This window comes from Bufo gargarizans, chromosome 1 (assembly GCF_014858855.1).
Source record: "Bufo gargarizans isolate SCDJY-AF-19 chromosome 1, ASM1485885v1, whole genome shotgun sequence".
Taxonomy (NCBI): domain Eukaryota; kingdom Metazoa; phylum Chordata; class Amphibia; order Anura; family Bufonidae; genus Bufo; species Bufo gargarizans.
Window position 1 is genome coordinate 51,098,194 of NC_058080.1, and position 25,969 is coordinate 51,124,162.

A 25,969-nucleotide genomic window follows, 5' to 3' on the forward strand; every position below is an offset into this window, starting at 1 on the left:
ATAACTAGCCCCCAGACACATTTCTGTAGTCCCCTAGTACCTTTCCTGATTACCGAGGTACCGTTTGACCGAATAGCTATGGACCTCATAGGCCCAGTACCAAAGTCTACCAGAGGGCATCAACACATCTTAGTCATCCTAGACTACGCCACTCGGTACCCGGAGGCTGTGACACTGCAACATATTTAGGCCAAACTCATAGCTAAGGAGTAAATGGAGATGTTTTCCCAAGTAGGACTACCTAAAGTGGTTCTGACTGACCAGGGGACCCCTTCTATGTCCAAGGTGATGAGGGAACTCTGTAAGTTGCTGCACAAAAAACAACTACGGAAGTCCGTTTACCATCCGCAAACGGACGGTCTGGTAGAAAGGTTTAACCAGACATTAAAAAATGTGTTGAAAAGGGTAGTGTCTAATGATGGGAAGGACTGGGACCTCCTTCTGCCCTATCTCATGTTCGCAGTGCGAGAGGTACCCCAGGCCTCTACTGGATTCTCGCCCTTCGAACTGCTATATGGCAGACACCCTTGCGGTCTCTTTGATGTGGCCAAAGAGGCGTGGGAACAACAACCCACTCCACATAAAAGTGTCATTGAGTATGTTACCCAGATGCAAGATCGGATAGAGACAGTTTTGCCTCTTGTTATGGAGCATATGGAGGCAGCTCAGCGAGCCCAGAGTCGGGTCTATAATCGGAAGGCTCGGGTCCGGATCTTTAACCCGGGTGATCGGGTTTTAGTTCTGGTGCCGACCATGGACAGTAAGTTTCTGGCTAGGTGGTAGGGGCGCTACGAGGTACTCAAGAAATTTACTCAAACCTTGGAAAGATAGGGAAACCTGTACTGAAGACAGCCCGCAGCCTGGTTTTCTAGGAGAAGAGGTTCCGGCCCATCTGTCTGATGCAAGAAAAGCGGCTGCCACAGTAAAAATTACTGACAGCCTCTCCTCTAAACAGACACACGAGGCAAGGGAGTTCGTCAGCAGGAACACAGATGCGTTCTTAGACCTCCCTGGACGCACTTCTATAATCCAGCATGACATTGTCACTAAACCTCTGGCCAAAATTCGGTTGAAACCATACCGGGTACCTGAGGCTCGGCGACAGGCCATCTCTGAGGAAGTACAACTAATGCTGCAACTAGACGTCATCGAGGAGTCTAGAAGTGAGTGGGCCAGCCCTATAGTACTGATACCCAAACCGGACGGTTTTGTAACGATTTTCGAAAATTAAACAAGGTATCTAAGTTTGACGCGTATCCCATGCCCCGGGTAGACAAGCTGATTGAGAGGTTAGGACAAGCATGTTATTTTTCTGTTTTGGACCTCACCAAACAGTACTGGCAGGTACCCTTAATGGAGGCTGCCAAAGAGAAAACTGCCTTCATCACACTGGAGGGGCTGTATCAATATAATGTCTTACCCTTTGGTCTGCATGGCGCCCCTGCCACTTTCCAAAGGCTAATGGACATTGTGCTGAGACCACATCGTCGGTATGCTTCGGCTTACCTGGACGATATTATCATCCACAGTAGCAATTGGGAAAGTCCCCTCCCCAAAATGCAGGCTGTAGTAGACTCCCTTCGAAAAGCTGGACTAACCGCTAACCCAAAAAAATGAGCAATAGGGTTAGACGAGACAAAATACCTGGGCTATGTCATTGGGCGCGGAGTGATCAAACCTCAAGTAAACAAAATAGAGGCAATAAGAAATTGGCCTCGACCTGTCACCTCTAAACAAGTAAAGTCGTTCCTAGGAATGGTGGGCTATTACATGAGATTTGTTCCCCACTTTGCCACTATAGCTGCACCCTTGACAGAGCTCTTGAAGGGATGAAAATCAGTGATGGTCCGCTGGTTTTGGTAACGCCCGACTTCAATAGGGAGTTCGTGGTACAGACAGATGCCTCCGAAGTAGGCCTCGGTGCTGTACTCTCTCAGGAAGTCAACGGGGATGAGCATCCCATTGTCTTTTTAAGCCGCATGCTCACCCCAGCCGAAACCAGGTATAGTATAGTGGAGAGTGCGTGGCTATCAAGTGGGCACTCGAGTCTCTCCGCTACTATTTGTTGGGGAGAAAGTTCCGCCTGGTGACTGACCACTCCCCTCTTAAGTGGATGAGCCAGGCCAAAGAGAGAAATGCCCGTCACCAGGTGGTTCCTGTCCTTACAGAACTTTAAGTTCTCCGTGGAACACAGGGCAGGCCGGTTGCAGGCAAACACGGATGCCCTGTCCTGGGTATACTGAATGGCAGGTGTTTGCCCCCTCAGGGTTGAACAAAGGGGAGGGGGTGAGGTATGTAATAAGGTACCTGGAATAATCGTGGATGGAGGGTATGTGTCACCGAGGTTCCTGGCCTCGGTGAAGTAAGAGCCGGTATTTTATGTGTCAGCAGCAGCTATTGCTAACTGACACCTTGAGATTTAGCATGTTTGTTTTAGGTAATCTGGGATGGCTCTTACTGGGAGTAGTCAAAGTGCTAGGTGGGTGACTACTCCCCATGTTCCAGGGTGGGTTTTGCCAGGCATAAAAACCAGCCAGCACTGCCAGGTGGGTGGATTTACCTCCTTCTGACAGTGGAGCTCAGGAGTCTGTATGCTGTGAACAGAGGGCTGTGCTGGTATTAGAGGTTTGAGCCAGGCTGGAGGACTAAGGCCCCTCTAAAGGTGAACAGGCCGCCTATGGACTTGATGAGGCTGAACGGCTAACAGGATGTGAATTAACACCCAGCAGAAAAGGTGACTTTTATTGTTTATGGACTTTCCTTGTGTGTGAACAAACACCAAGTCACCTGTGTTTTGTGATACACCTTATCTGAATTTTGTTATACACCAATGTGTAAATAATCACCGCCGTTTGATTCAAGAACTGTGTACTTTGCCTCTATACTGTATCCGCTAGTCCTAACTACCAGAGCGAATCCCCACAATAGATAGATAAAAAAAGATAGATAGATAAAAAGCAAACAGGCAGCACTCCAAGAGTAAAAATGAAGATCCTTTTTCACCCATGTGGATATGCAACGTTTTGGCTCAACCCTAGAGCCTTTCTCAAGCTTGAGAAAAGCTCTAGGGTTGAGCCGAAACGTTGCATATCCACATGGGTGAATAAAGATCTTCATTTTTATTCTTGGAGTGCTGCCTGTTTGCTGTTTATATACATTGAGCAATAGTCTAGTCCCTTTGGACTTGCACCCGTTTTTTCTTTTTCTTTTTTATATTGCTGCCATATTTTTTCTCTATAGACAGATAGATAGATATGAGATAGATAGATATATATGAGATAGATAGATTTACTTACGTAGACAGATGTTGTTTGTGAAGAAGTGTAGGAAGTTCTCGCACTCCTCCTGCCGGTTTCCACTCGTGTTACAGGTGCACCAGGGGGCGACACTTGAGGATGAGTTGTCCACATAGTTGGGGGTGATAGGACTACCTGTGAATAACAGCAGAAACATCAGATGTTCCAGATATGCTATGCAAGTGTACAGAGATCATGCCTTCTGTTTAGGATCCAGGTGTGCATGAGGCCGTATCCACTAATCTCCTGAAGCACTGCACAGGAGGATTTGGAGTACTTTATTATTATTATTATTATTTATTATTAAAGCTCCATTCATTCCATAGCGCTGTACATATGATAAGCGGTGCACATGCATGATACAGACAATTGCACTAATCATAAACAAGACGGGTTACAAACTGGTACAGAAGGAGATAGGGCCCTGCCCGTGAGGGCTTATAATCTACATGGTACTTTATAGATTATATGAGAGGAGTCTATAGGGTATGTCCAGAATAAAACAAAAAGACTTAAAGCAGGGTCCTTGTTCCTGCTGCTGCAGAAGTCCTTCATATTCTAAACTAAGGAATGGGCAGACCTATTAAAATTGGGACATGCCCTAAAAAACAATCCAGGATTTTGACGATTTTTTGGGCTGAAATGTGGCGGTGCAATATGAAATAACCCAACCCATTGTTAAATGAGTCTTCCTAAAGAGTTACTAGTCAGAAGCACTGGATGGACATGATTGTAGACCCACCTCACGTCAAACTAATTTGAAGAAAGCGTTCAGAGATGTAACTTGAAGCTCCTGGAACCCAAATGGAACAGAATACATAAATGCAGAGATATGGATGGGACAGGCCTTGTTGATGCCCAAGAAAATGTAAAAATGCTTACCCCTTGGGTCTCTAAACTTTAGCATGATAGCTGATGGGTGGACCATCATTTAGATAGTTATGTGTCTTGGTTTACTCAACAGCATGCACATTTGGCTCTTCTGAGTATGAATGTTATATCTGTGGTGTAACATTCATCTACAGTAATACAGAAAAAAATGTGAAGGCCGCCTCTAATGGTGCCCATGGCAGTCAATGCCTACTACCTGGCCCTGACGGTATAAAAAAGTCAATGATATTGATGTGAGGGTCATGGTGGATTATGCCCTTCTTTAAACAATTGGGTATTTAGGTGGCACTTAAACTCTTGATGAGCAGAGAAGTGTCTGATCTTTTCTCATTGTGAGGAGGAGAGGTATGGGTGAAGTCCTGAAGGAGAGGATGTGTGTAGAACAGGCATCCTCAAACTGCGGCCCTCCAGCTGTTGCAAAACTGCAACTCCCAGTATGCCCGAATAGCCTACAGGTATCAGCCTACAGCAGGGCATTGTGGGAGTTGTAGTTTTACAACAGCTGGAGGGCCGCAGTTTGAGGATGCCTGGTGTAGAAGATAAGAAAAAGTATTGTGTGCAGAGTGAAGGTTGCGTTGGGTTGCTATTTGGAAACTAGTGCAGAAATTGGGGCAACAAAAAGCAGACTGAGATGCAGAAGAATGAGATAAGAGGTGGATGAACAAGGAGAGCGATGGAAGAACAAGAAAAAAGGTGAGAATAGAGGAATGCTAGAAGAAGCGGAAGAATGAGAAGGCAGCATAAGAGGGTAAGTGGAAGAACGAGAGAAGTGGAAGAATAACTGAAGAAATAGAAGAGTGAGGGGAGAAGTGCCAGAAAGGAGAGGATAGATGGAGGAACACAAGAGAGGTGGATAAATGAGAGGAGAAGTGGAGGAACAAAAGGAGAAATGGGAAATAGGAGAATTAAGGGAAAGGACAGGAGAGGTGGAAAAATGAGAGAAGAATGGAGGAACAAGGGCAGAGGTGGAGAAATCAGAAGAAGTAGAGGGAAGATTGGAGATGTGGAGGACAGACAAGAGAGGTGGAGAAAAGAGAGGGGAGGAGAATAGAGAGGACAGGTGGAGGAAAGAGAGGGGAGATTAAGAAGCATACGAAGTGAAGGAAGAAGTGGAAGAACAGCAAGAGAAGTCGAAAAAAGAAGAATAAGAGAAGTGGAGTAAGAAGAATTTGTGGCTAAGAATAGATATGTTCTATCTTTTGCGAAACGGACATACAGATGTGGAAGGCATATGGATGTATTCCATGTGCTTTCCGCATCCGTATGTCTGTTCAGAAAAGGATAGAACATGTCCTTTTCTTGGCCACAAATACGGACCATGGATCCATTGAAGTCAATGGGTCCTCAAAAAAACAAAAAACAACAATGCCACACAGAAGTCACACAACGTCATCTGTATTTCGCGGACCACAAAATACATACAGTTATATGAATGTAACCTTAACAAATGGAGAAATAGAGGACGAGGAGCGGAGCAGCAGGGTTGAGGATTCAGATGCATAAGCCTGTTACATGGGGTGGGCCTTGACTGCATATAATGTGTGTGTGCAGAGCAGATGCAAGAGATGTTTTTAGATCAATTGAACCATTCTTCTAAGAAATTGCTCTTTTGATAGTGTGACCAGGTTTGTCACGCAGTCCAAAATCCTAAGGGGCTCATTTATTAAGATCGGCATTTAAGACCTGGCGTGAGCAGGGAAAAGTCGCAGATTGCGGCGCAACTAACCGTATTTCTAATAGTAAACGAGCCCCTAAGTTTTTTCAAGCCAGTCAGAAGCAGTATGCTCCAGTACATCCAGTCAGCATCTTAAGCTTGGAGACACTGAGAAGAAATGCTCTCTCCAAGATGTAACTGTAGGGGGTCAGACACAACGGTGATTATAAATGGCTTGGTAACATGCCATTATACATTTCTTTCTTATCTTTTCTTATGAGCAATATACTGGAGACTTTAGGACGGTGCCCCAACATTTACCGTAAACACCACCAAACATCTCAATTCACTGGACAGGTCTAAGCAATTCATGCAGGCATCAAACAGCACGCCTGCATTAGCCGCTCTGCCAGGGCTGACAGCTGCTGTTGTTTGCAGCTCGGGGTTGAACTACAGGGCAGCTTGTATCAGGGTAGATTATCGGCTCAGACACAAATCCTTCCTGCAGGTGATTCTTACTGTAGTGCGTATCCAGTCACCTTCTTGAAAGCTTCCACTCCTGAACAAGCAGCAAGGGTTAACTTTAATCTATGGAACTGCATAATGAGAACAATAGGATGAAATATAGGAAAGCCTTTGAGCATGAAATCTGTCCCACCTGGACCAACCCTTTCCAGAAGCAGGACCAGTATGGACATTGAGGAGGGTATCCCATAACTAGAGCAAATGGAGACTCCTACTGGTACCAGTACCTGACACCATGTCATCCTTGTAACAGGACAGTTGCATGATTGTATCTTACTAACCACCTCTTGGAAAACAAAAAAGGACTTTCCCAGTTCCCTTGCTAGATAATGGGAGGGTCACTGTGGGAATAAAGTAGGTGCACATGGAGGACCCAATTTGGGTCTCCTACCTATATGGGCTCCAGGAGACCTGCACTGCCTGCCTCCCGAGGCGGCTTTGTTCTGTCTACAGTAGGTCCAGCTGGGACAACCTCTTAAGTATGAGACTCTGGGCTCCCTAGTCCCCATTACTTCTACTTTTTGGCATGTTTTCCAATTCTGAAAAGAAGTAGTCCAGGTCCTGGCTGCAGATCTACATGGCTTGATACAAGAGAAAGCTCTAATACTCCCAGCTCAAACCTTAAAGTTAAGGCTTGGCTGCTCCAGGATGCTCAGATATCTGGAGATGTTTGTTGGGTTCCCACTGTGTAGGCCTCTGTAGGGATTTTCTTAAACTCTTCACTATTAAATGATTTGGTTTGGGCATTTAGGCAGTGCCTTAGGATGAGGGGTGTAGCTATAGGCATCTATAGGTAGCCACTGCACCTGGGTACTGGTGCCTGGAGGATGTCCAAAGTCTCTTCTGTCACAAAAGAGTGGTGGGTTTGCTGTTAAAGATTTTGCATTGGTGCCCAGAAGCTAAAAGTTACATCTCTGGTGATGGCCCATTGCTGGAGGTGGCCTATAACCTCTCAATTGAGTACAGAACCCATAAAGAGCAAGCCTACAAGAAATAAATGCTTTGTGTAGCTCAACTCATAGGTATTATGATGGCAATGAAAGAGGCCAATGATCTTTGGGGGGGGCCCTGTGTTCCCCTAGCAGTTCATGTAGATATGCTACATCCATAAATTTGGACAGTTACCTATAATCCCTGTGTACGCCATCAGACAAGCCGCATGGTTCTCTCGTGCACACCCGGTCATGGAGTGCACTGAAGGCTGACAATCCATCTGGAAGGCAGCTAACCGCGACCTGAATGTAGAAAGAAAGAAGAAGATATAACAACACAACGAGGTAAGATGCACCCCCCTCCCATAGTGACGACGGCCCCTCGCCTCAGTAACACAGAAGACATGCAATGAGGCAGCAGCCGGACAACGCGTCTTGTCAGGGGGTCATACGTCTTGTTCTACGGAGTAATGCCAGGCAAGATGACACATTCTAACTGTACCGCTATATTTATAGGGCACAGTGCTGATGTATGGGTCCACCTGGGAGCCATACATAAACCGCGGTCTGTACTACAACTGAGGACACGCCGTATGAGCCTCCTCGTAACAAAGGAGTATTTCCCCTTAAAAAAAAAAAAAAATTGTAATAAACATAGCCCTGTCAGATTTCTAAAAAAATTCTAGTCAGCTCTTTATATGTTTCTGGATAACATCCAATATGGCTTCCGTTACAGCTTTTCAGGAGTCCATGGATCCTAAAATCTTGTATGGCTGTATACATAGATATAGGGCCAGATTTATCATTAGCTCAAGTCAGAATAATGGAGTAAAAAAGTCGCAAATTTTTGCGCAATCACTAAAACTGCGCAAAAATTTGTGACTTTTTTCTGCTCTGCACTATGCTCGCCAGTTTTCTGAAAGTGGGCGTGTTTTCTTATGTAAATTAATCTCTAGACAGATTTACTATTGAGACTATTTAAAAAGTCGCAAAAAAGTATCAAAAAAATTGCGCAATTTCACTCCAGTGAGGACCATGCTTATCTTATGAGACTTTTTAATAGAACATGTGACTTTTTCGTAAAGACGTGCGACTTTTTCGTAAAGATGTGCGACTTTTGTAAAGCTGCTTACTGACGGATAAACTGCTACCGTCAAACCACATTTATTACAGTCTTAAAAGGCCGATCATAAATCTGACTTGGCTAAAACTGACTTTAGCCATATGTGAAAGTGGAGTGAGCTGTCAGAGGCATGATAAATCTGGCCCATAGGCTTTTTAGGTCTCCAGGAAATCTGGTTGACAACCCATTTGGTTAACTGTAATGGAAACCCTAATGGAAGCCGTAAGTTGATGAGTTGGAAGCAGGAACAATGGGCAAGCGTAAGGACCTGAACAACTTCCACAAGGGTCAAATTGTGATATTGAGATGACCGGGTCAGAGCATCCCCAAAAACAGACAGTCTTGTGGTGTGTTCCCAGTATGTAATGGTTAGTAATTACCAAACGAAGGCAAACCGGTGAACTGACAACAGGAACATAGGCCCCCAAAGGTCATTGATTTGTGTGGAGAGTGAAGATGAACTCGTTAAGTCCGATCCCACAAACCACAAAATGCTGTCAATATGTCATAAATGTCTGGGAATTATGGGAATACTTTCAACAGCACCTGTCAGCAGGATTAACCCTATTAAACCAGGTGCCGTTTCTGCTAGGGTTGATCCTACGATTAAAATTAGACCTGTCTTGTGAAAATCAGGTGTGGCATTCCTGAGAAAAAAAAAGATTTTTATTCTTTATCAAATTGAGGGTTCCATTCACTGAGGGGTGTGGTCAGGACTGGAAAACTGAGGAGCACAAGGAGGCTTGGCCCCACCCCTCGGTGGACTGAAGCCCTCATCTACACAAAGAATGAAAGTCTTTTTTCTCAGGAAGGTCACAACCGATTTTCACAAGACAGGTATTATTTAAATTAGCAGGATCAACCCCACAGTTCAGTATGTCTAGTTTAATAGGATGGGTTCTGCTGACAGGTCCCCTTTAAGTTTCACTGTGGTCTTTAGGAGCGGTAGAAAATGTGGCCCTCAGAACAAAACGGTTGTGCATCCCTGTTCTAAGAGGACGGGCCCTTGAAAAAGCAGAGGTCTTAATTTCACACTATTCTATATCTACAGAGATGGAAAAAAGTAGACTAAGTATGAAACGATTATTGGAGAAGAGTCTCAGAAGAAGACATGAGAGCTTCATCTTGCTGTAGAGTAGATGTGAAGTAACTGGTTATGATGGTGACAGGTCACACATAGGTGATCAGGTCGTCTAATACATCAGAACTGATAAAGTGTGAACGCCGTTCAATAGTAATGCTGGCTCACAATGGGGCTGGGAATTTTCCAAGGATTTGTCATAGGGGGATGGGGAGAAAGATGGGGTGCCCTTTCTCAATGAGGGAGATGTCCCTTTCTATATTGGCATCTGATGTACAATTAGATCTCTGTTTATCACAGAAAGACCTGAGAGGGACAGCCCTGGTTGTTAACCACTGGACACCAGGGATGTATTCCAGCAAGAAACATTTATTCACAGGATTGGTGGAGGTCTGGCACTGAGATCTCCATCAGTCTGGAGAATGGGGGACCCCATGTCTCTCCTATTTGCACAACCAAGATAATAAGGAATTTCATGTATATCACTGCTCCATGCGGTGGGGGCAGAAGATTGGGTCCACTACTAATGTTTGGTGGGGGCCCCAGTGGTTGGACCATCAATCTAACACTTATTACTGATTCGGTTAATAGGTTTTAAGGGTGTTTTCCCAGAATCAACACTTACTCTGATGTCCACCATTAGAACGGGATTATGCAATATTGCCCACCCACTCCCGAATGTGTCACATATCTTTAAGTGGTTAAATCTTTTCCCACTCCCATGTCTTAAAGGGGTTGTTCCAAGAAAAATATTCTACAGTTTTCAAACCAGCACCTAATCTGAATACTTTTATAATTACATGTAATTAAAATTTTGTATAGTCATCGAGTTATTAAAAAAATGCATCTGTATAGCGCCACCTGCTGTTTTTTTTTCTTATTTCTTTGTCCTGCTCACTGAGATGGCCGCACATGCTCAGTTTCATCCTTCAACTGCCTCCTGAGCTGTGATAGGGAGAGCTGAGATACGCTCCCTGAGCTGTGATAGGGAGAACATGGACACGCCCCCTGATCTGTGATAGGGAGAACATGGACACGCCCCCTGAGCTGCAGCAGAATAGACACTCCCCTTGATCTATCAGCTTGATATTAATCTAGCTGAGCAAATAATGTGGAGCTCTCCGGATCCATGTGAGGTCCAGGGCTGGTTCTAGCTTTGTTAGAAAGAGATTGTCATGTCCTATATGATGTCTGATTTTCATTTTTTACAATAATCATGGGAGAACCTCTTTAAGGTGGCCATAGACATTAGATGAAAGTAAGATGAACCCACTGATTTCGGTGGTCTGATTTAAATCTTCTCGAACTGAGTTTGCATGTGTATGTGGAGGTCGAGAGTAAAATAATTCAGCTGACAACTAAACTGTATGAGCAGCCTTACAACTAGGATGGGCTAGAAGGAACTTCATGGTACAGAAGTTCTTGCTCTCTAAAGTCTAACCCTGCAATCATACCCGCTTACAATTTTCCTAGAAAGCGCTACTAATCAGAGGCAATGTTGGTAGAGTAATTGCCCCAGAAGAGGTAAATCTTCATTACGTTTCTTCTGAAAGTGTTGAGAGTCTTCTCCAGAGGACAATCACTCTTCTGAGTCCAAAGATTCCTTACATAAGCTCCTATCTGTAAGGTGCTAGTCAATGCTCATCATGGACATGAAAGAATAGATGCGTTACGCCTCTTAGGCCTCTTCACATCCACTGTCAGAAGATCTATGGCACGTCCCACGATGGATATTGACTTGCTGCCTCAAGTACTCGCTACACAATCACTCATGGTTGATGCCATTATGAGTCTTGTAGCGTCTCTAAGTCGACAGTTTATTGGACTTTAACTCAAGGACCTTTAAAATCCTCTGGAGAATATTAAATGTCAGGAGCTAACCGATAATTAAAAAGTATGGTGTTCCGCTCCAGCACTGTTAGGTAATATACAGCTCATGTCTTGCGCTGTGGGAATAAGATGTAGCATTGTAGGCAGGACATGCTGAGAGTTGTAGTTACTGGGTTATCTGACTATAATGGTTTTAATTCTAGTAGTTACACATTTTATTTCAGTTGGTTTACGGACACCACAATGGGTGACAAGAGATCCAGGCAGAAGTAGACTGTGATGCCTCGGATTTCAGGGACCATAGTGTACAGTGTGCAGGTATGTGTATTTGTCTATGTACTAAGGTCCATATAGTGAGTCTATGGATGAGCTGAATACATAGACATCTGTGTCGACAACTACAGTACAAACATGGCAAAATAAATCCCTGTTCTCCCCCCACTAAGATTGTACTGGCCCAGCATAGGACCTGAGGAATCCTAGGTCAGCCAACCTTCTGGCTTTTGAAAAGTGCCCAGTGACTATTCAGCCATCAGGTCAGAGCCTAGGTGCTTATCACCTAGATCCCTTTTGTCAGTCCTATCTTCTCTAAACTCCCACCATGGTAAATGTCGATGATTTCCCTTTTCAACCTCAAAGACAAATTCATCTTGAGAACCAATGGAATATATAGCAGACATTATTTCACACCGATCAGTATGGGCCACCAAGGACAGAGGGGCCTGGTGTTTTTTTTACCACTCTACATTCTTTTCTTATCCCTTAAGCCAATCCCTTCCTTAACAATACAGTTCTTTTGGAGAGGGGAGTACATCACATGTTCACGCTACCAAGAATGGGACCAACCTGAGGTGGGCCACCTTCTCCACATAGATGACTTTTTGGTATTTAAGCCTTTGTTGAGTACTTGTTAGAAGACTAAATTCCACATAGACACTGAATAGAAATTGTAGTAACCTACCTGCAAATGTAGTCACCCTTACAAGCATCTAGTGGGTTGAGACAGTTGGGTTTCTCTTTTGACTCATAAGAACATGTTGGAACGATTGTTTGCCGCCTCCGCTCTGCACAAGCTGTGTCCTCACATGGACAGAAGAGCAGTTCACTGGTATACTCGGCTGGAACTCTGTCAAAAAACTTCCTCAAGGCCTTGTGACACTTGGAACGGTTGCAAGAGTCAGTCCGTGGCATGGGGCGTATGCACAAGCCAACGTACTCTGTTCGTAACTTCTGGCAGGTGGGGTCCACGTTGCAAGCTTTTGCCGCATCAAGGCAACGATTGACTTGGGTGACTTCATTCTCAGAGCCTGGAAAAAGTCATAGAAAGTCATTAGATATCAGCTAGACATTCAGAAGTAATCCCCTGAGGGAATGACAAGAGCATCTGGAGTTTCAATTGTAATTAAGTGGTCTGGCTTAATGCAAAACTAATGTTTTCTATTAAGAATCCTATATTAGAAAGGAAGTCCTGTGTAAGAGCTCGCAACATGCGCCATGTTTGAGAAGGTTATTCTAGTTATATCATTAGAGGGAGAGAGGGGTCAACCCAGGCAACCATACAATGTCAAAAGCCCCTAGTGCAAAGTAGTGTTAGTTGCCACCAACTACTTGACATCCTGTCTGTGTGACCACCTTGAAGTTTGAGTTGCTTTAGACCAGACTGCCTCTCCAAGTTACAGATGCTTGTTTTATGAAGGAAAATTTTTCTTTAAGCATCAAGTATTGCAGGAGTTCACTGGAAAATATAATAATGTTAAATAATATGACAAGATGAGAAAATAATTATGATTAAAGAGATTTTCCCATAGTAGATATTTATGGCATAATTCCCTCGGGGACCACTGCTCGATCAGTTGCGTAGGTGGAAAGTTAATGGAGATGTGGACATGCACACAGTTACTGTATGTTCCTCTCCATTCAAGTCACAAAAATAGCCATCCCCGCAACATGTAATGTGGGAAAACCCCTTTAAGAATATATTTTACTTAGCTTCACTATGCCAATCTCCCTAACATCTTTTCAAGAAAATCAAAGGAATTTTTCTTTTGATTAGGTCATCAGAGCTTGATCAGTGGTGGTCTGAGCAGAGAAGGTACAGCCCATCAATCTCTAAAAGGGTATCTCCATCTAAGGGCGGGTTCGCATTTGCGTTATAAATTCTGTTATAGGTTCCGTTATAATGGAATTTTAGGACGGAATGCAAAACGGAAGCCTTTAAGAGCCATTCAGTTTACTCCATCCTAATACATGTCTAAAGGGCCAAATTACGGTTCCGTTTTATTCCGTTATACATGATGGAAAAAAAAGTCCTGTCAACAGTTTATAGGAGATAAGACCATAGTAACAGAAGACATTCCCATATGAAAAATATTAACCGGTATAAAATGTGGACCCTCCATGGTTCACCCCCTTGGCTAGTAACTGTGTCAGAACTTGATGCCACCAAATGATACTCTGCAACCGTGGTGGCTTGTTGATCCCTTCATGGTCTGCTTTTATGGTAGGTACTGCATATCACTGCCATCTGAACACAGATTTTAGAGAGGTTCCATGTGGGGGGCAGGCGCCAGTGAAGATAATATTGCTTCATAAGGCTGTTCTATGGACAATGTATGTTCATGTTTCTCAATGGATGGAATGCATAGACCAAGTAAAGTATATACACTGATCTCAAAGGATGGACAACGTATGTACACTGATCTCAAAGGATGGACAACATATGTACCCAGATGTCAATGCATGGACAACATATGTACACAGATCTCAATGGATGGACAGTGTCAATGCATGGACAACATGGTGAAGTATATACACTAATCTCAATACATGGACAACGTACGTACACAGATCTCAATGAATGGACCATGTATGTACACATATGTCATTGCATACACAACATATGCACAGAGATGTCAGTGCAGGGATAACGTATGTACAGAGATGTCCGTGCATGGATAACGTATGTACAGAGATCTCAGTGCAGGGATAACATATGTACAGAGATGTCCGTGCATGGATAACGTATGTACAGAGATGTTAACGGATGGAGAACGTATGTGCTGAGATGTCAATGCATGGACATCGTATGTACAGACAGTGTCGGACTAGGGGGCCTAGGGCCCATAAAATTTATTTTGAGGGCTTAACTATTGCAACATTACCTACTCACACAGCAGCAGACAAGGTTCCCTGCAATGACTTTTAGAAGGTGTCCCCCCCGGAAAAGAGGATACTGGCTGTCCTGTCTCTGTAACTACAAGCCACCTCAGCCACCTAATGTATCTACGATAATAAATTGGGTAGTTTCTTAAATAATCTACCCATTTTTTTTATATGAGCATAGACTGGTTGAGATGTTGTATGCTGCCTATCTTTATGTAGTACAGTCATTCTACTGTGTTATGTGTCACTTCTGCAAGGGGTAGTAGACTAGGGGCCCACCTTGCTCAGGGGCCCACTGGGGGATTCACCTGTACTCCTGTGGGCTAGTCCGAGCCTGTGTACAGAGATGTCAATGGATGGAAAATATTTATACACAGATCTCAATTTATGGACAATATATGTTCAACTAGAAAAGCTACAATTTCTGGGGAAATTGTGTGAAGTGTTCTTGCCTCCACCAGTAGTCTACAACTGGAGTGAGCGGAGTAACTGGGTGGAGTGGCTTGAGTAACTGTTGTGTGGTTGGAGTGGCTGGAGTAACTGTGGAAAGGTTGGGCTGGGCAGAGTAACTTTATGGAGTAGGCAGAGTAACTGTGTGGAGTCTTTGGTGTGAGTAAAGATAGTAAACATTACACTAACCCAGTGATGGCAAACCTATGGCACGGGTGCCAGAGGTGGCACTCAGAGCTCCCTCTGTGGGCACCCGCGCCTTGGAAAAAGTCTATGGCGTACCAATATGCTTTAGACTTTTCCTGCCTTCATCAGCACAGGACACACTATGAACAGCACAGGCAGCGCACTGTATGTAGGCTATTAAGCTATTATAGCTAAATGATAAAGTACATGGAAGATACACTATATTGGTATTCAGGTTAAATTGCTGTGTTGGCACTTTGCGAAAAATAAGTGGGTATTTGGTTGCAGTTTGGGCACTCGGTCTCTAAAAGGTTCACCATCACTGCACTAACCAATTAATTGATCAAATTTAAAAAGTGCACATGGCAAGCTTGATAGAGTGAGAAATGCATTTCAACTTTTATTTATTGATATAGAACATTTAATTGCAATGTTGTTGCCCAAAGTGCTTCACAGTTACATACATTTATAAAAACATTAGCAGCCGATTAGTGTAGGTCGGCTTGAAAATGAGGGAGTGGTGGCAGTTTAGAAATCATATCCTGATTTTTCAGCTCACACTCTAGCTTTTGTCACTCTGCTGGCTGCTCACACACCTGGGTTCCTATGGCAACCCACTCTACAGCAAGGGCAGAGAAGAGCGGTAAAAAACATACTGCTCCAACTTGCTCACTTCACTGGCGGTTGCCATCTTCAAACGGTTGTAGTTTAAAAATTATAAATCCTACAGCGAAGAGCTTTACACAAGACCCAGACCTACATTTTGATGCATAGTGTGTCTCTGAAATATTAAAAATGAAGGCACAGTCGCAGTTTAGAAATTGCCCTTCAAATTTGAGGTGGCTAGACTATGGCTTAGCCGTGGACATTTTTAGTGGCAGCAGGGATAGCTGAACGTTTTGATATAAGATTGGTGTAGGTGGGCCTGAAAATGAGGGAGTGGTGGCAGTTTAGAAATCATGTCCTGATTTTTCAGCTCCCACTATAGTTTTAAACATTCTGCCATTCATTCCTATAGGACCAATTTCACCACAAAAATGCCGATATTTCATGAACCATTCAGCGAAACGTTACACAAAGAAATAGGACACTAATCAGGAACAATCCGCATGTTTCAGTATATTACTGTCTATGTAGTGTCAAAACTGTGGGAGGAGTTACGGTGGTAAATTTGGCTTTAATAAGAATATATATGTGAGATAACAGTAAGTGGTCTTGCCATACAAGAACACTTAAATATGTCAATGCATGAACAACATATGTACACAAATATCAATGAATGAACAGCGTATGTACACAGATGTCAAAACATGTGTCCTGCACATGGACAATATATGTACATAGCAGATATCAATGGATGGACAGTGTATGTACAGAAATGTCAATGGATACTGTGCATGGATAATGTATGTACAGTCGTGGCCAAAAGTTTTGAGAATGACACAAATATTAGTTTTCACAAAGTTTGCTGCTAAACTGCTTTTAGACCTTTGTTTCAGTTGTTTCTGTGATGTAGTGAAATATAATTACACGCACTTCATACGTTTCAAAGGCTTTTATCGACAATTACATGACATTTATGCAAAGAGTCAGTATTTGCAGTGTTGGCCCTTCTTTTTCAGGACCTCTGCAATTCGACTGGGCATGCTCTCAATCAACTTCTGGGCCAATTCCTGACTGATAGCCACCCATTCTTTCATAATCACTTCTTGGAGTTTGTCAGAATTAGTGGGTTTTTGTTTGTCCACCCGCCTTTTCAGGATTGACCACAAGTTCTCAATGGGATTAAGATCTGGGGAGTTTCCAGGCCATGGACCCAAAATGTCAACATTTTGGTCCCCCGAGCCACTTAGTTATCACTTTTGCCTTATGGCACGGTGCTCCATCGTGCTGGAAAATGCATTGTTCTTCACCAAACTGTTGTTGGATTGTTGGAAGAAGTTGCTGTTGGAGGGTGTTTTGGTGCCATTCTTTATTCATGGCTGTGTTTTTGGGCAAAATTGTGAGTGAGCCCACTCCCTTGGATGAGAAGCAACCCCACACATGAATGGTCTCAGGATGCTTTACTGTTGGCATGACACAGGACTGATGGTAGCGCTCACCTTTTCTTCTCCGGACAAGCCTTTTTCCTGATGCCCCAAACAATCGGAAAGAGGCTTCATCGGAGAATATGACTTTGCCCCAGTCCTCAGCAGTCCATTCACCATATTTTCTGCAGAAGATCAATCTGTCCCTGATGTTTTTTTTTGGAGAGAAGTGGCTTCTTTGCTGCCCCTCTTGTCTTTGCCTCACTGTGCGTGCAGATGTGCTCACACCTGCCTGCTGCCATTCCTGAGCAAGCTCTGCACTGGTGGCACTCCGATCCCGCAGCTGAATCCTCTTTAGGAGACGATCCTGACGCTTGCTGGACTTTCTTGGACGCCCTGAAGCCTTCTTAACAAGAATTGAACCTCTTTCCTTGAAGTTCTTGATGATCCTATAAATTGTTGATTGAGGTGCAATCTTAGTAGCCACAATATCCTTGCCTGTGAAGCCAATTTTATGCAACGAACTGATGGCTGTACGCGTTTCTTTGCAGGTCACCATGGTTAACAATGGAAGAACAATGATTTCAAGCATCACCCTCCTTTTAACAGGTCAAGTCTGCCATTTTAACCCAATCAGCCTGACATAATGATCTCCAGCCTTGTGCTCGTCAACATTCTCACCTGAGTTAACAAGACGATTACTGAAATGATCTCAGCAGGTCCTTTAATGACAGCAATAAAATGCAGTGGAAAGTTTTTTTTGGGATTAAGTTAATTTTCATGGCAAAGAAGGACTATGCAATTCATCTGATCACTCTTCATAACATTCTGGAGTATATGCAAATTGCTATTATAAAAACTTAAGCAGCAACTTTTCCAATTTCCAATATTTATGTAATTCTCAAAACTTTTGGCCACGACTGTACACTGACATCAATGGGTTGACAACATGTTACACTGACATCACTGGATGGACAACATGTTACACTGACATCACTGGATGGACAACATGTTACACTGACATCACTGGATGGACAACATGTGTACACTGACATCACTGGATGGACAATGTGTGTACACTGACATCACAATGTGTTTACACTGACATCACTGGATGGACAATGTGTGTACACTGACATCACTGGATGGACAATGTGTGTACACTGACATCAATGGATGGACAACATGTGTACACTGACATCACAATGTGTTTACACTGACATCACTGGATGGACAATGTGTGTACACTGACATCACTGGATGGACAATGTGTGTACACTGACATCACTTGATGGACAATGTGTGTACACTGACATCACTGGATGAACAATGTATGTACACTGACATCAATGGATGGACAACATGTGTACACTGACATCACAATGTGTTTACACTGACATTACTGGATGGACAATGTGTGTACACTGACATCACTGGATGGACAATGTGTGTACACTGACATCACTTGATGGAAAATGCATTTACACAGATTTCAATGGATCCCAACTATAAAGCAACTTGTATGGCCAAGATCTCAAGGCAGAAAACAGAAGTCGGTTATCCGCTATATCCCCTTATATAAAAGTAGACGCCTGTATTCCACACTGAGGTCCTTCTCATATCTGTACTGGTTCACATTTTAAAACTCATAGTCTTCTTTCTGAATAACAATATACATTACAGAAGTCTAGTTTTATATGACCATTAGTGTACAGCCACACGGTCAGGTTAATGGATGTAGTTTTGGAAGTAAAAGTCAGGATGATAAAGAATACATAAGGTACAGATATGACTTCGCCATTTTTTAGAATTTACTCCTGGTTATGGTTTCCAAAACTGCATCAGTAAACCTGACCAGGTGGCCATATCCTATAGAGGTGCAGGATTGTCATTTTTATCGTGGTGGTCCATCCAGTGCGTGGTGGATCTGAATACAAGCCCTCTAATATTTTACAACCATGATTTTGGAACTCAATTGACTAAGGCTAGGTGATCTAGACATTTGTATATTAGCATCCGTATCTGGACAAGATCTATCACAATTACCCCATTTCCATTCAGTAAGCCCCCACATCAAGTTTCAGAGGTCACATTTCATTGAACAATGAATGGAGATAATTTTTTCAGCTCCATTTGCCAGCACCTATAGGATTACCCTAACATTTTTTTTGCATTTGATAACATTGGCCGTATCTCATCTTGTATCCAGGTTAGAGACTATATCTCATCTTGTATCCAGGCTAGAGGCTGTATCTCATCTTGTATCCAGGCTATAGACCGTATCTCATCTTGTATCCAGGCTATAGACCGTATCTCATCTTGTATCCAGGCTATAGACCGTATCTCATCTTGTATCCAGGCTAGAGGCTGTATCTCATCTTGTATCCAGGCTAGAGGCTGTATCTCATCTTGTAACCTGCTAGAGGCTGTATCTCATATTGTAACCTGCTAGAGGCTGTATCTCATATTGTATCCGGGCTAGAAGCTGTATCTCATCTTGGATCCAGGTTAGAGGTTATATCTCATCTTGTATCCAGACTAGAGGCCGTATCTCATCTTGTATCCAGACTAGAGGCCGTATCTCATCTTGTATCCAGGCTAGAGGCTGTATCTCATATTTTATCCGGGCTAGAGGCTGTATCTCATATTGTATCTGGGCTAGAAGCCGTATCTCATCTTGGATCCAGGTTAGAGGTTATATCTCATCTTGTATCCAGACTAGAGGCCGTATCTCATCTTGTATTAGGGCTAGAAGCCGTATCTCATCTTGTATCCAGGTTAGATGCCGTATTTCATCTTGTATCCAGTCTTGAGGCTGTATCTCATCTTGTATCCAGGCTAGAGGCCGTATTTCATCTTGTATCCAGTCTAGAGGCTGTATCTCATCTTGTATCCAGGTTAGAGGCCATATCTCATCTTGTATCCAGGCTAGAGGCTGTATCTCATCTTGTATCCAGGCTAGAAGCCGTATCTCATCTTGTATCCGGGCTAGAGGCCATATCTAATCTTGTATCTGATCTAGAAGCCATATCTCATCTTGTATCCAGGTTAGATGCCGTATTTCATCTTATATCCAGGTTAGATGCCGTATTTCATCTTATATCCAGGCTAGAGGCTGTATCTCATCTTGTGTCCAGGCTAGAGGCCATATCTCATCTTGTATCCAGACTAGAGGCCGTATCTCATCTTGTATCCAGGTTAGAGCCTGTATCTCATCTTGTATCTAGGCTAGAAGTCGTATCTCATCCTGTATTCAGACTGGAAGCCGTATCTCATCTTGTATCCAGGCTAGAGGCCGTATCTCACCCTGTAACCAGGCTAGAGGCTGTATCTTATCCTGTATCCAGGCTGGAGGGGGCCCAACAGGGTCCTAGAGCCTCCTTTCCCTGATACACTTCTCCTTTCTTTCTAATATTGTAATTGCTTACATTTATCATCATTACATTCACAGATAGAAAGTTTTATTCAATTCCAACAACTCCTTCTTGGTGTATAAAAAGGGGTTAAGGTCCGCTCTGCAATAAAGGAAAGCTTAGGTGTAGCACAAAAATCACAGTTTTTTTTTTGCTGCTTCTTCCAATCTCCTCCTTATCCTTCGTCCTTCGCAGCTTCTTAGTCTCTGAACCAACGAGTGGTATTGGGTATGCTTCTCACGCTTTCAAAGACTGTATCAACATAGCACAGACCCGCATGTAAATTAGTTCACGTTTCTTTATTATACTTACAAAATCGTTATCTTGAACATCACATGGAACATATGATAAAGTCCTTTTGTTCATATAACTCCTTCTTGGTGCCCTATTTTTTCTCAATGAGTGTATTTTTCCTACCATTGTCCTGTTCTTCACAGCCTCTAAATAACTGGCATTACAAGCTATTCTTTTCAGGTGCCAGGAGGTTTCAGCTTAGATGGGGTCACTGTGACCCAGTACTTAGTTGTCCAAATGTGGACAACCTGACCGCTTGTTTACCGCAAGGCTGCAGTCAAATGAAAAAAGCCCTGTTGCCTCTATTACCCGCTCCTATTTGTCTCTCATATAGTTTACGTTCAGGCCATATAAATGAAGTCAAAATGGTTTGAAAGTAAAAATAAAAAAAGAACATTAAAAGGTTGTAAAAGTAGTAATGATAGTGGCTGTTGATAAACTAAAGTGTTCTGTGGAAATGATGGCTATTATAAACTACTTCACATGCCGTATTATATGCAGGTCTGTCAGAGAACAGCACTTTTCATTCCTGTCACTAAAAGAGGTTGACCAGTGCTTAAAGTGAAACTCCAGGCGAAATTTAATCATTGGAGTTAGTAGGGCCATATAACAGCAGGGGAGTCAATAGCTTCAAAAACAACTACTGCTGTATGAGGCTGTGCAAAACCCCACCCATCTCTATGACATCACTTCCTGCTCTGTAGCTATTGGCTGAGGCTGCACCTGACAGACTTCCTACTCCTCCCACTTCCTGCATGCACTCCGCATACAATCCTGTTAATACTGAATGTTTTTTGCAGATATTGAGGGAGCTGTAGACAATCTGGACATGGATGAGAAAAGGATTTGAGCTTATATGAGACCATAGAAAGTGTTATTTACCCCGTGTATAGAATATAGTTATGCTCTATACATGTACATCAAAGTACTGTTATATAAAACTTCCAAACTATGCCACCATACAATGTCTAATAAATAAACCCATATAGAATCCCAAAAATGTCACCATAAAATGCTCATGGATTATTTGCATATGAATTCCACATAATTCTGCCATTCAAAGCCCAAATAAAACTCAAATTCAAATCCAAATAGTAATAGTAATGCAAAGCCTAAGTAGTTAAAGAGTAACTGTCATATTTTCATCAATCAATTTTAGCATAAGTTACTGCTACTGCAGCATTATGCAATCTTTAGTTTCTTCACATACCACAGTTTTTCTTGAGTTTTTCTTAGTTAAGGCTGTTTTACCCCTAGAATACGAGGATCTTCTGAAGATGGCTCCTCTGCCAGTTTTCTGAGGCCAAAACTGCCTTCCCTCACTTTCCATACACACCTACTTTAGTCAGCAGCTTCCTGCCAGCCAATCAGATTGGATTACTGAGAGAAACGCCCCCCCCCCACTCTGAAGCCTGATGCAGGCATGCAGCATGAAGGACCGCCCTTCTGTCTTCTGTTTACACTGAAGGGAAGACAGACAAGCCATAGCAATGCTCTATTATGGGACCAATTGAAAGGCATAGGAGACATTAATGAAAGCTGCTGTTATAAGGTAATTACAGATCTTTTAACTCAGGTATACATGCCTAGCTCTAATAAACTAGCAAATAATAAAAATATGACAGTAACACTTTAAGGGTTTACGGGTAAAATCTCACATATTTTAGAAAACTAAACAGGTAAATGCTATGGACCCTTGTGGTCGAGGGCGGAAGGTTTTCATGGTCCACTCTTAGCTTGCTCCTAAAAATATAGACCCCAGAGGATTCTTGTAATAAAAAAACTACACCTGTAGAAAGTGTAGTCCACTAACTGCAGAAGCGGGTCCAACTCTGAACCCTGTAATTTACTTTAGGAAGATGTAGTGCCTCTAGTGGTGGGAGAGTACACTCAGACCTCTATTTACTCTAGACCTGCTTGACCAGGAAGTTCGTCTTAAGATTAATTCCAGTCTTTGAGGCACGAGTCCAGTGTGGAAGACTGCATGACAAAGTCATTGGACATCTCCAGTTGTGGCATGTCAGAAAATCAGCTGGAGCATACAATTATTCTGTTTATAGCGTCTTATAAAATCATTTCTAACTGGAGCCATTATTTTTCTTGGAGCAAACCCCAAGAAACAAGGACAGCTGGTCACTTAATATCTTCATCCATCATAAGAAGATTCCTTAGTGCCTGCTCTTCCATGTGCTGCCTGAAAGGCAGAGTTCGCAGTGCATAAATCTTCAGTCTCCTGTGTAATGGGGGTTGCACATGCGGCTCCTAACACCCCCAAGGGACAAGATTTGATAATTGAAAGCAGGTGCTACATAGACAAGTGCTAGGAGGATCTTGGCTGACTTTGTTCTTAAAGGTTGATGTCATCCAAGCATTTGCTTCTCTAACTCACTGGGTGGTTTGCAGAATTTTCTGAACTCTCTAGAGCCCAAAATGCCAGAGAAGTTCTGGCCTTCTACTTTACGGATTTATTGTTCTTCCTGTCAGTGCTAGGTATGTCCCTTCCAGCCGAGTCTGATATCCCATAAGCACTGGATAAAATTATATTATTTATCCTAGAGTCTGGATGTGGTTTACTAACTAACCATGTCTCTGAATATGCAGCATATTACCCAAAGTATTGTAACAATAAACAAAATTGTATATATGTCTGCAAAAAACATAACTACTATAATACTGCCCCTATGTACAATACAAGAATATAACTACTATAATACTGCCTCCTATGTACAAGAATATAACTACTATAATACTGCTCCTATGTACAAGAATATAACTACTATAATACTGCTCCTATGTACAAGAATATAACTACTATAATACTGCTCCTATGTACAAGAATATAACTACTATAATACTGCTCCTATGTACAAGAATATAACTACTATAATACTGCTCCTATGTACAAGAATATAACTACTATAATACTGCTCCTATGTACAAAAATATAACTACTATAATACTGCTCCTATGTACAAGAATATAACTACTATAATACTGCTCCTATGTACAAGAATATAACTACTATAATACTGCTCCTATGTACAAGAATATAACTACTATAATACTGCTCCTATGTACAAGAATATAACTACTATAATACTGCCTCCTATGTACAAGAATATAACTACTATAACACTGCTCCTATGTACAAGAATATAACTACTATAATACTGCCTCCTATGTACAAGAATATAACTACTATAATACTGCTCCTATGTACAATAATATAACTACTATAATACTGCTTCTATGTACATATATATACTTACTATAATACTGCTCCTATGTACAAGAATATAACTACTATAATACTGCTCCTATGTACAGGAATATAACTACTATAATACTGCCTCCTATGTATTAGAATATAACTACTATAATACTGCTCCTATGCACTAGTGTTGAGCGAGCATGCTCGGCTGAACTGATGTTCGGCGTGAGCATCGCTATGCTTGGCACATTGCAGTGCTCAGCTAAATACTGCGGCTGCTCGAGTACAATTTAATACAATGAAAATCAATGGGAGACCCGAGCATCAAACCAGGGACCCCCTGCTCTGAAGAAGAGAAGGTGTCTGGTTCACAAAAAAGGTTAGAAATTGATGGAAAACCCATCAAAATGGTTTGGAAACAGCATTAAGAGGACAGCTGGATGCGTCTTGGACTCCAATTATCTAGGACATACAATAGACAACCACACAAAGGCTATATGTCAAAAGCCAGGTATGTGGAAGCCAACAACCTATCCATGAGACATAAAACAGTCCACATACCTTACAATGGCAGCCTTGTGCACTATGAGACATTCCAAACCAGCTCTCATCTGACTGAGAGCCAGTAAGCCTCAAAGTTGCTTCACATCTGTTGGATAGATTGGGTGGACCTGTGCACCTAGAGCAATATCATTAGGGTGACAAAAAGTTTTCTGTTGTCCTAACATAATATTCAATAAACTGAGGGAAGTGAGGTAGCTAGCTGGGTAGAGGGAAGAGTGCCAGGGAGGCTAGCCCTGATCTGACACACCCCAACAAGTTTGGACGTTTGGCAGATGAGGGGGATGTCAGTCCGGGGACGGCACTGCTGCAGCCAGACACTTCCTCTGCCAGTCAGGGGAATGTCAGCTCCAGTAAGCAGGGGACCAGGAGAGCAGGGCAGGCCAGACAGGTACTGGTAGTGGGAGACTATATTATTAGGGGTACAGAAAGGGCGATCTGTCACAAAGACCGGGATTGTCAAACAGTGTGTTGTCTTCCTGGCGCTCGAGTTCGACACATTGCGGATGGGGTTGACAGATTACTGGGAGGGGTTGGAGAAGACCCAGCGGTCATGGTCCATATCGGAACCTATGACAAAGTTAGAGGAAGGTGGAGAGTCCTTAAAAATGATTTTAGGGATTTAGGTCACAAGCTTAGGGCAAGGACCTCAAAAGGTAGTGTTTTCCGAAATACTACCTGTACCATGAGCCACACAAGAAAGGCAGCGGGAGATTAGGGAGGTTAACAAGTGGCTAAAGAACTTGTTTTGGTTCCTGGAGAACTGGGACGACTTCTCTGTCAGCTGCAGGCTCTATCGTAGGGATGGGCTGCACCTCAACGGGGAAGGGGCAGCTGTGTTGGGGGAGGAGATGGCTAGAAGGTTGGAGGAGTGTTTAAACTTGGGACTGGGGGAGGGTAATTATGTTATAGGATGGGAAGATAGAGCAGATAGAGACCAGGGGCAAGATAATGGGACTGGGGGAGGAATGGAAGGAGGGACTAGAACAGTTCAGAAGGAAAGGTGTAGGGTAAAAAATACTCTTAATTGTATGTATACTAATGCCAGAAGCCTGACTAATAAAACTGGGGAACTGGAATTAGTGATGTGTGAGGAGGACTATGACATAGTGGGAATAACTGAGACATGGCTGGATGATAGCTATGACACTATGACTGGGCAGTTAATGTACAGGGTTACAGTCTGTTTAGAAAGGATCGTCAAAACCGGAGAGGGGGAGGGGTCTGCCTTTATGTAAAGTCCGGTCTAAAGCCCACAGTCCGAGAAGATATAGGTGAGGGACATGAACATGTGGAGTCACTGTGGGTAGAAATACATGGAGGCAAAAATAAT

At 42.9% G+C, this 25,969-nt stretch overlaps 1 protein-coding gene across 1 annotated transcript in view; it reads right to left on the reverse strand.

Annotated features, from left to right (window-relative positions):
• GFRA4 (GDNF family receptor alpha 4) overlaps positions 1-25,969 on the reverse strand; it is a 385,411-nt gene that overhangs the window by 8,946 nt on the left and 350,496 nt on the right. The window contains exons 5-7 of the mRNA XM_044278104.1: positions 12,294-12,639; positions 7,492-7,601; positions 3,297-3,431 (exon numbers count right to left, since the gene is read on the reverse strand). Of these exons, the coding sequence (XP_044134039.1) occupies positions 3,297-3,431; positions 7,492-7,601; positions 12,294-12,639 (591 nt within the window). The remainder of the gene's footprint in view (positions 1-3,296; positions 3,432-7,491; positions 7,602-12,293; positions 12,640-25,969) is intronic.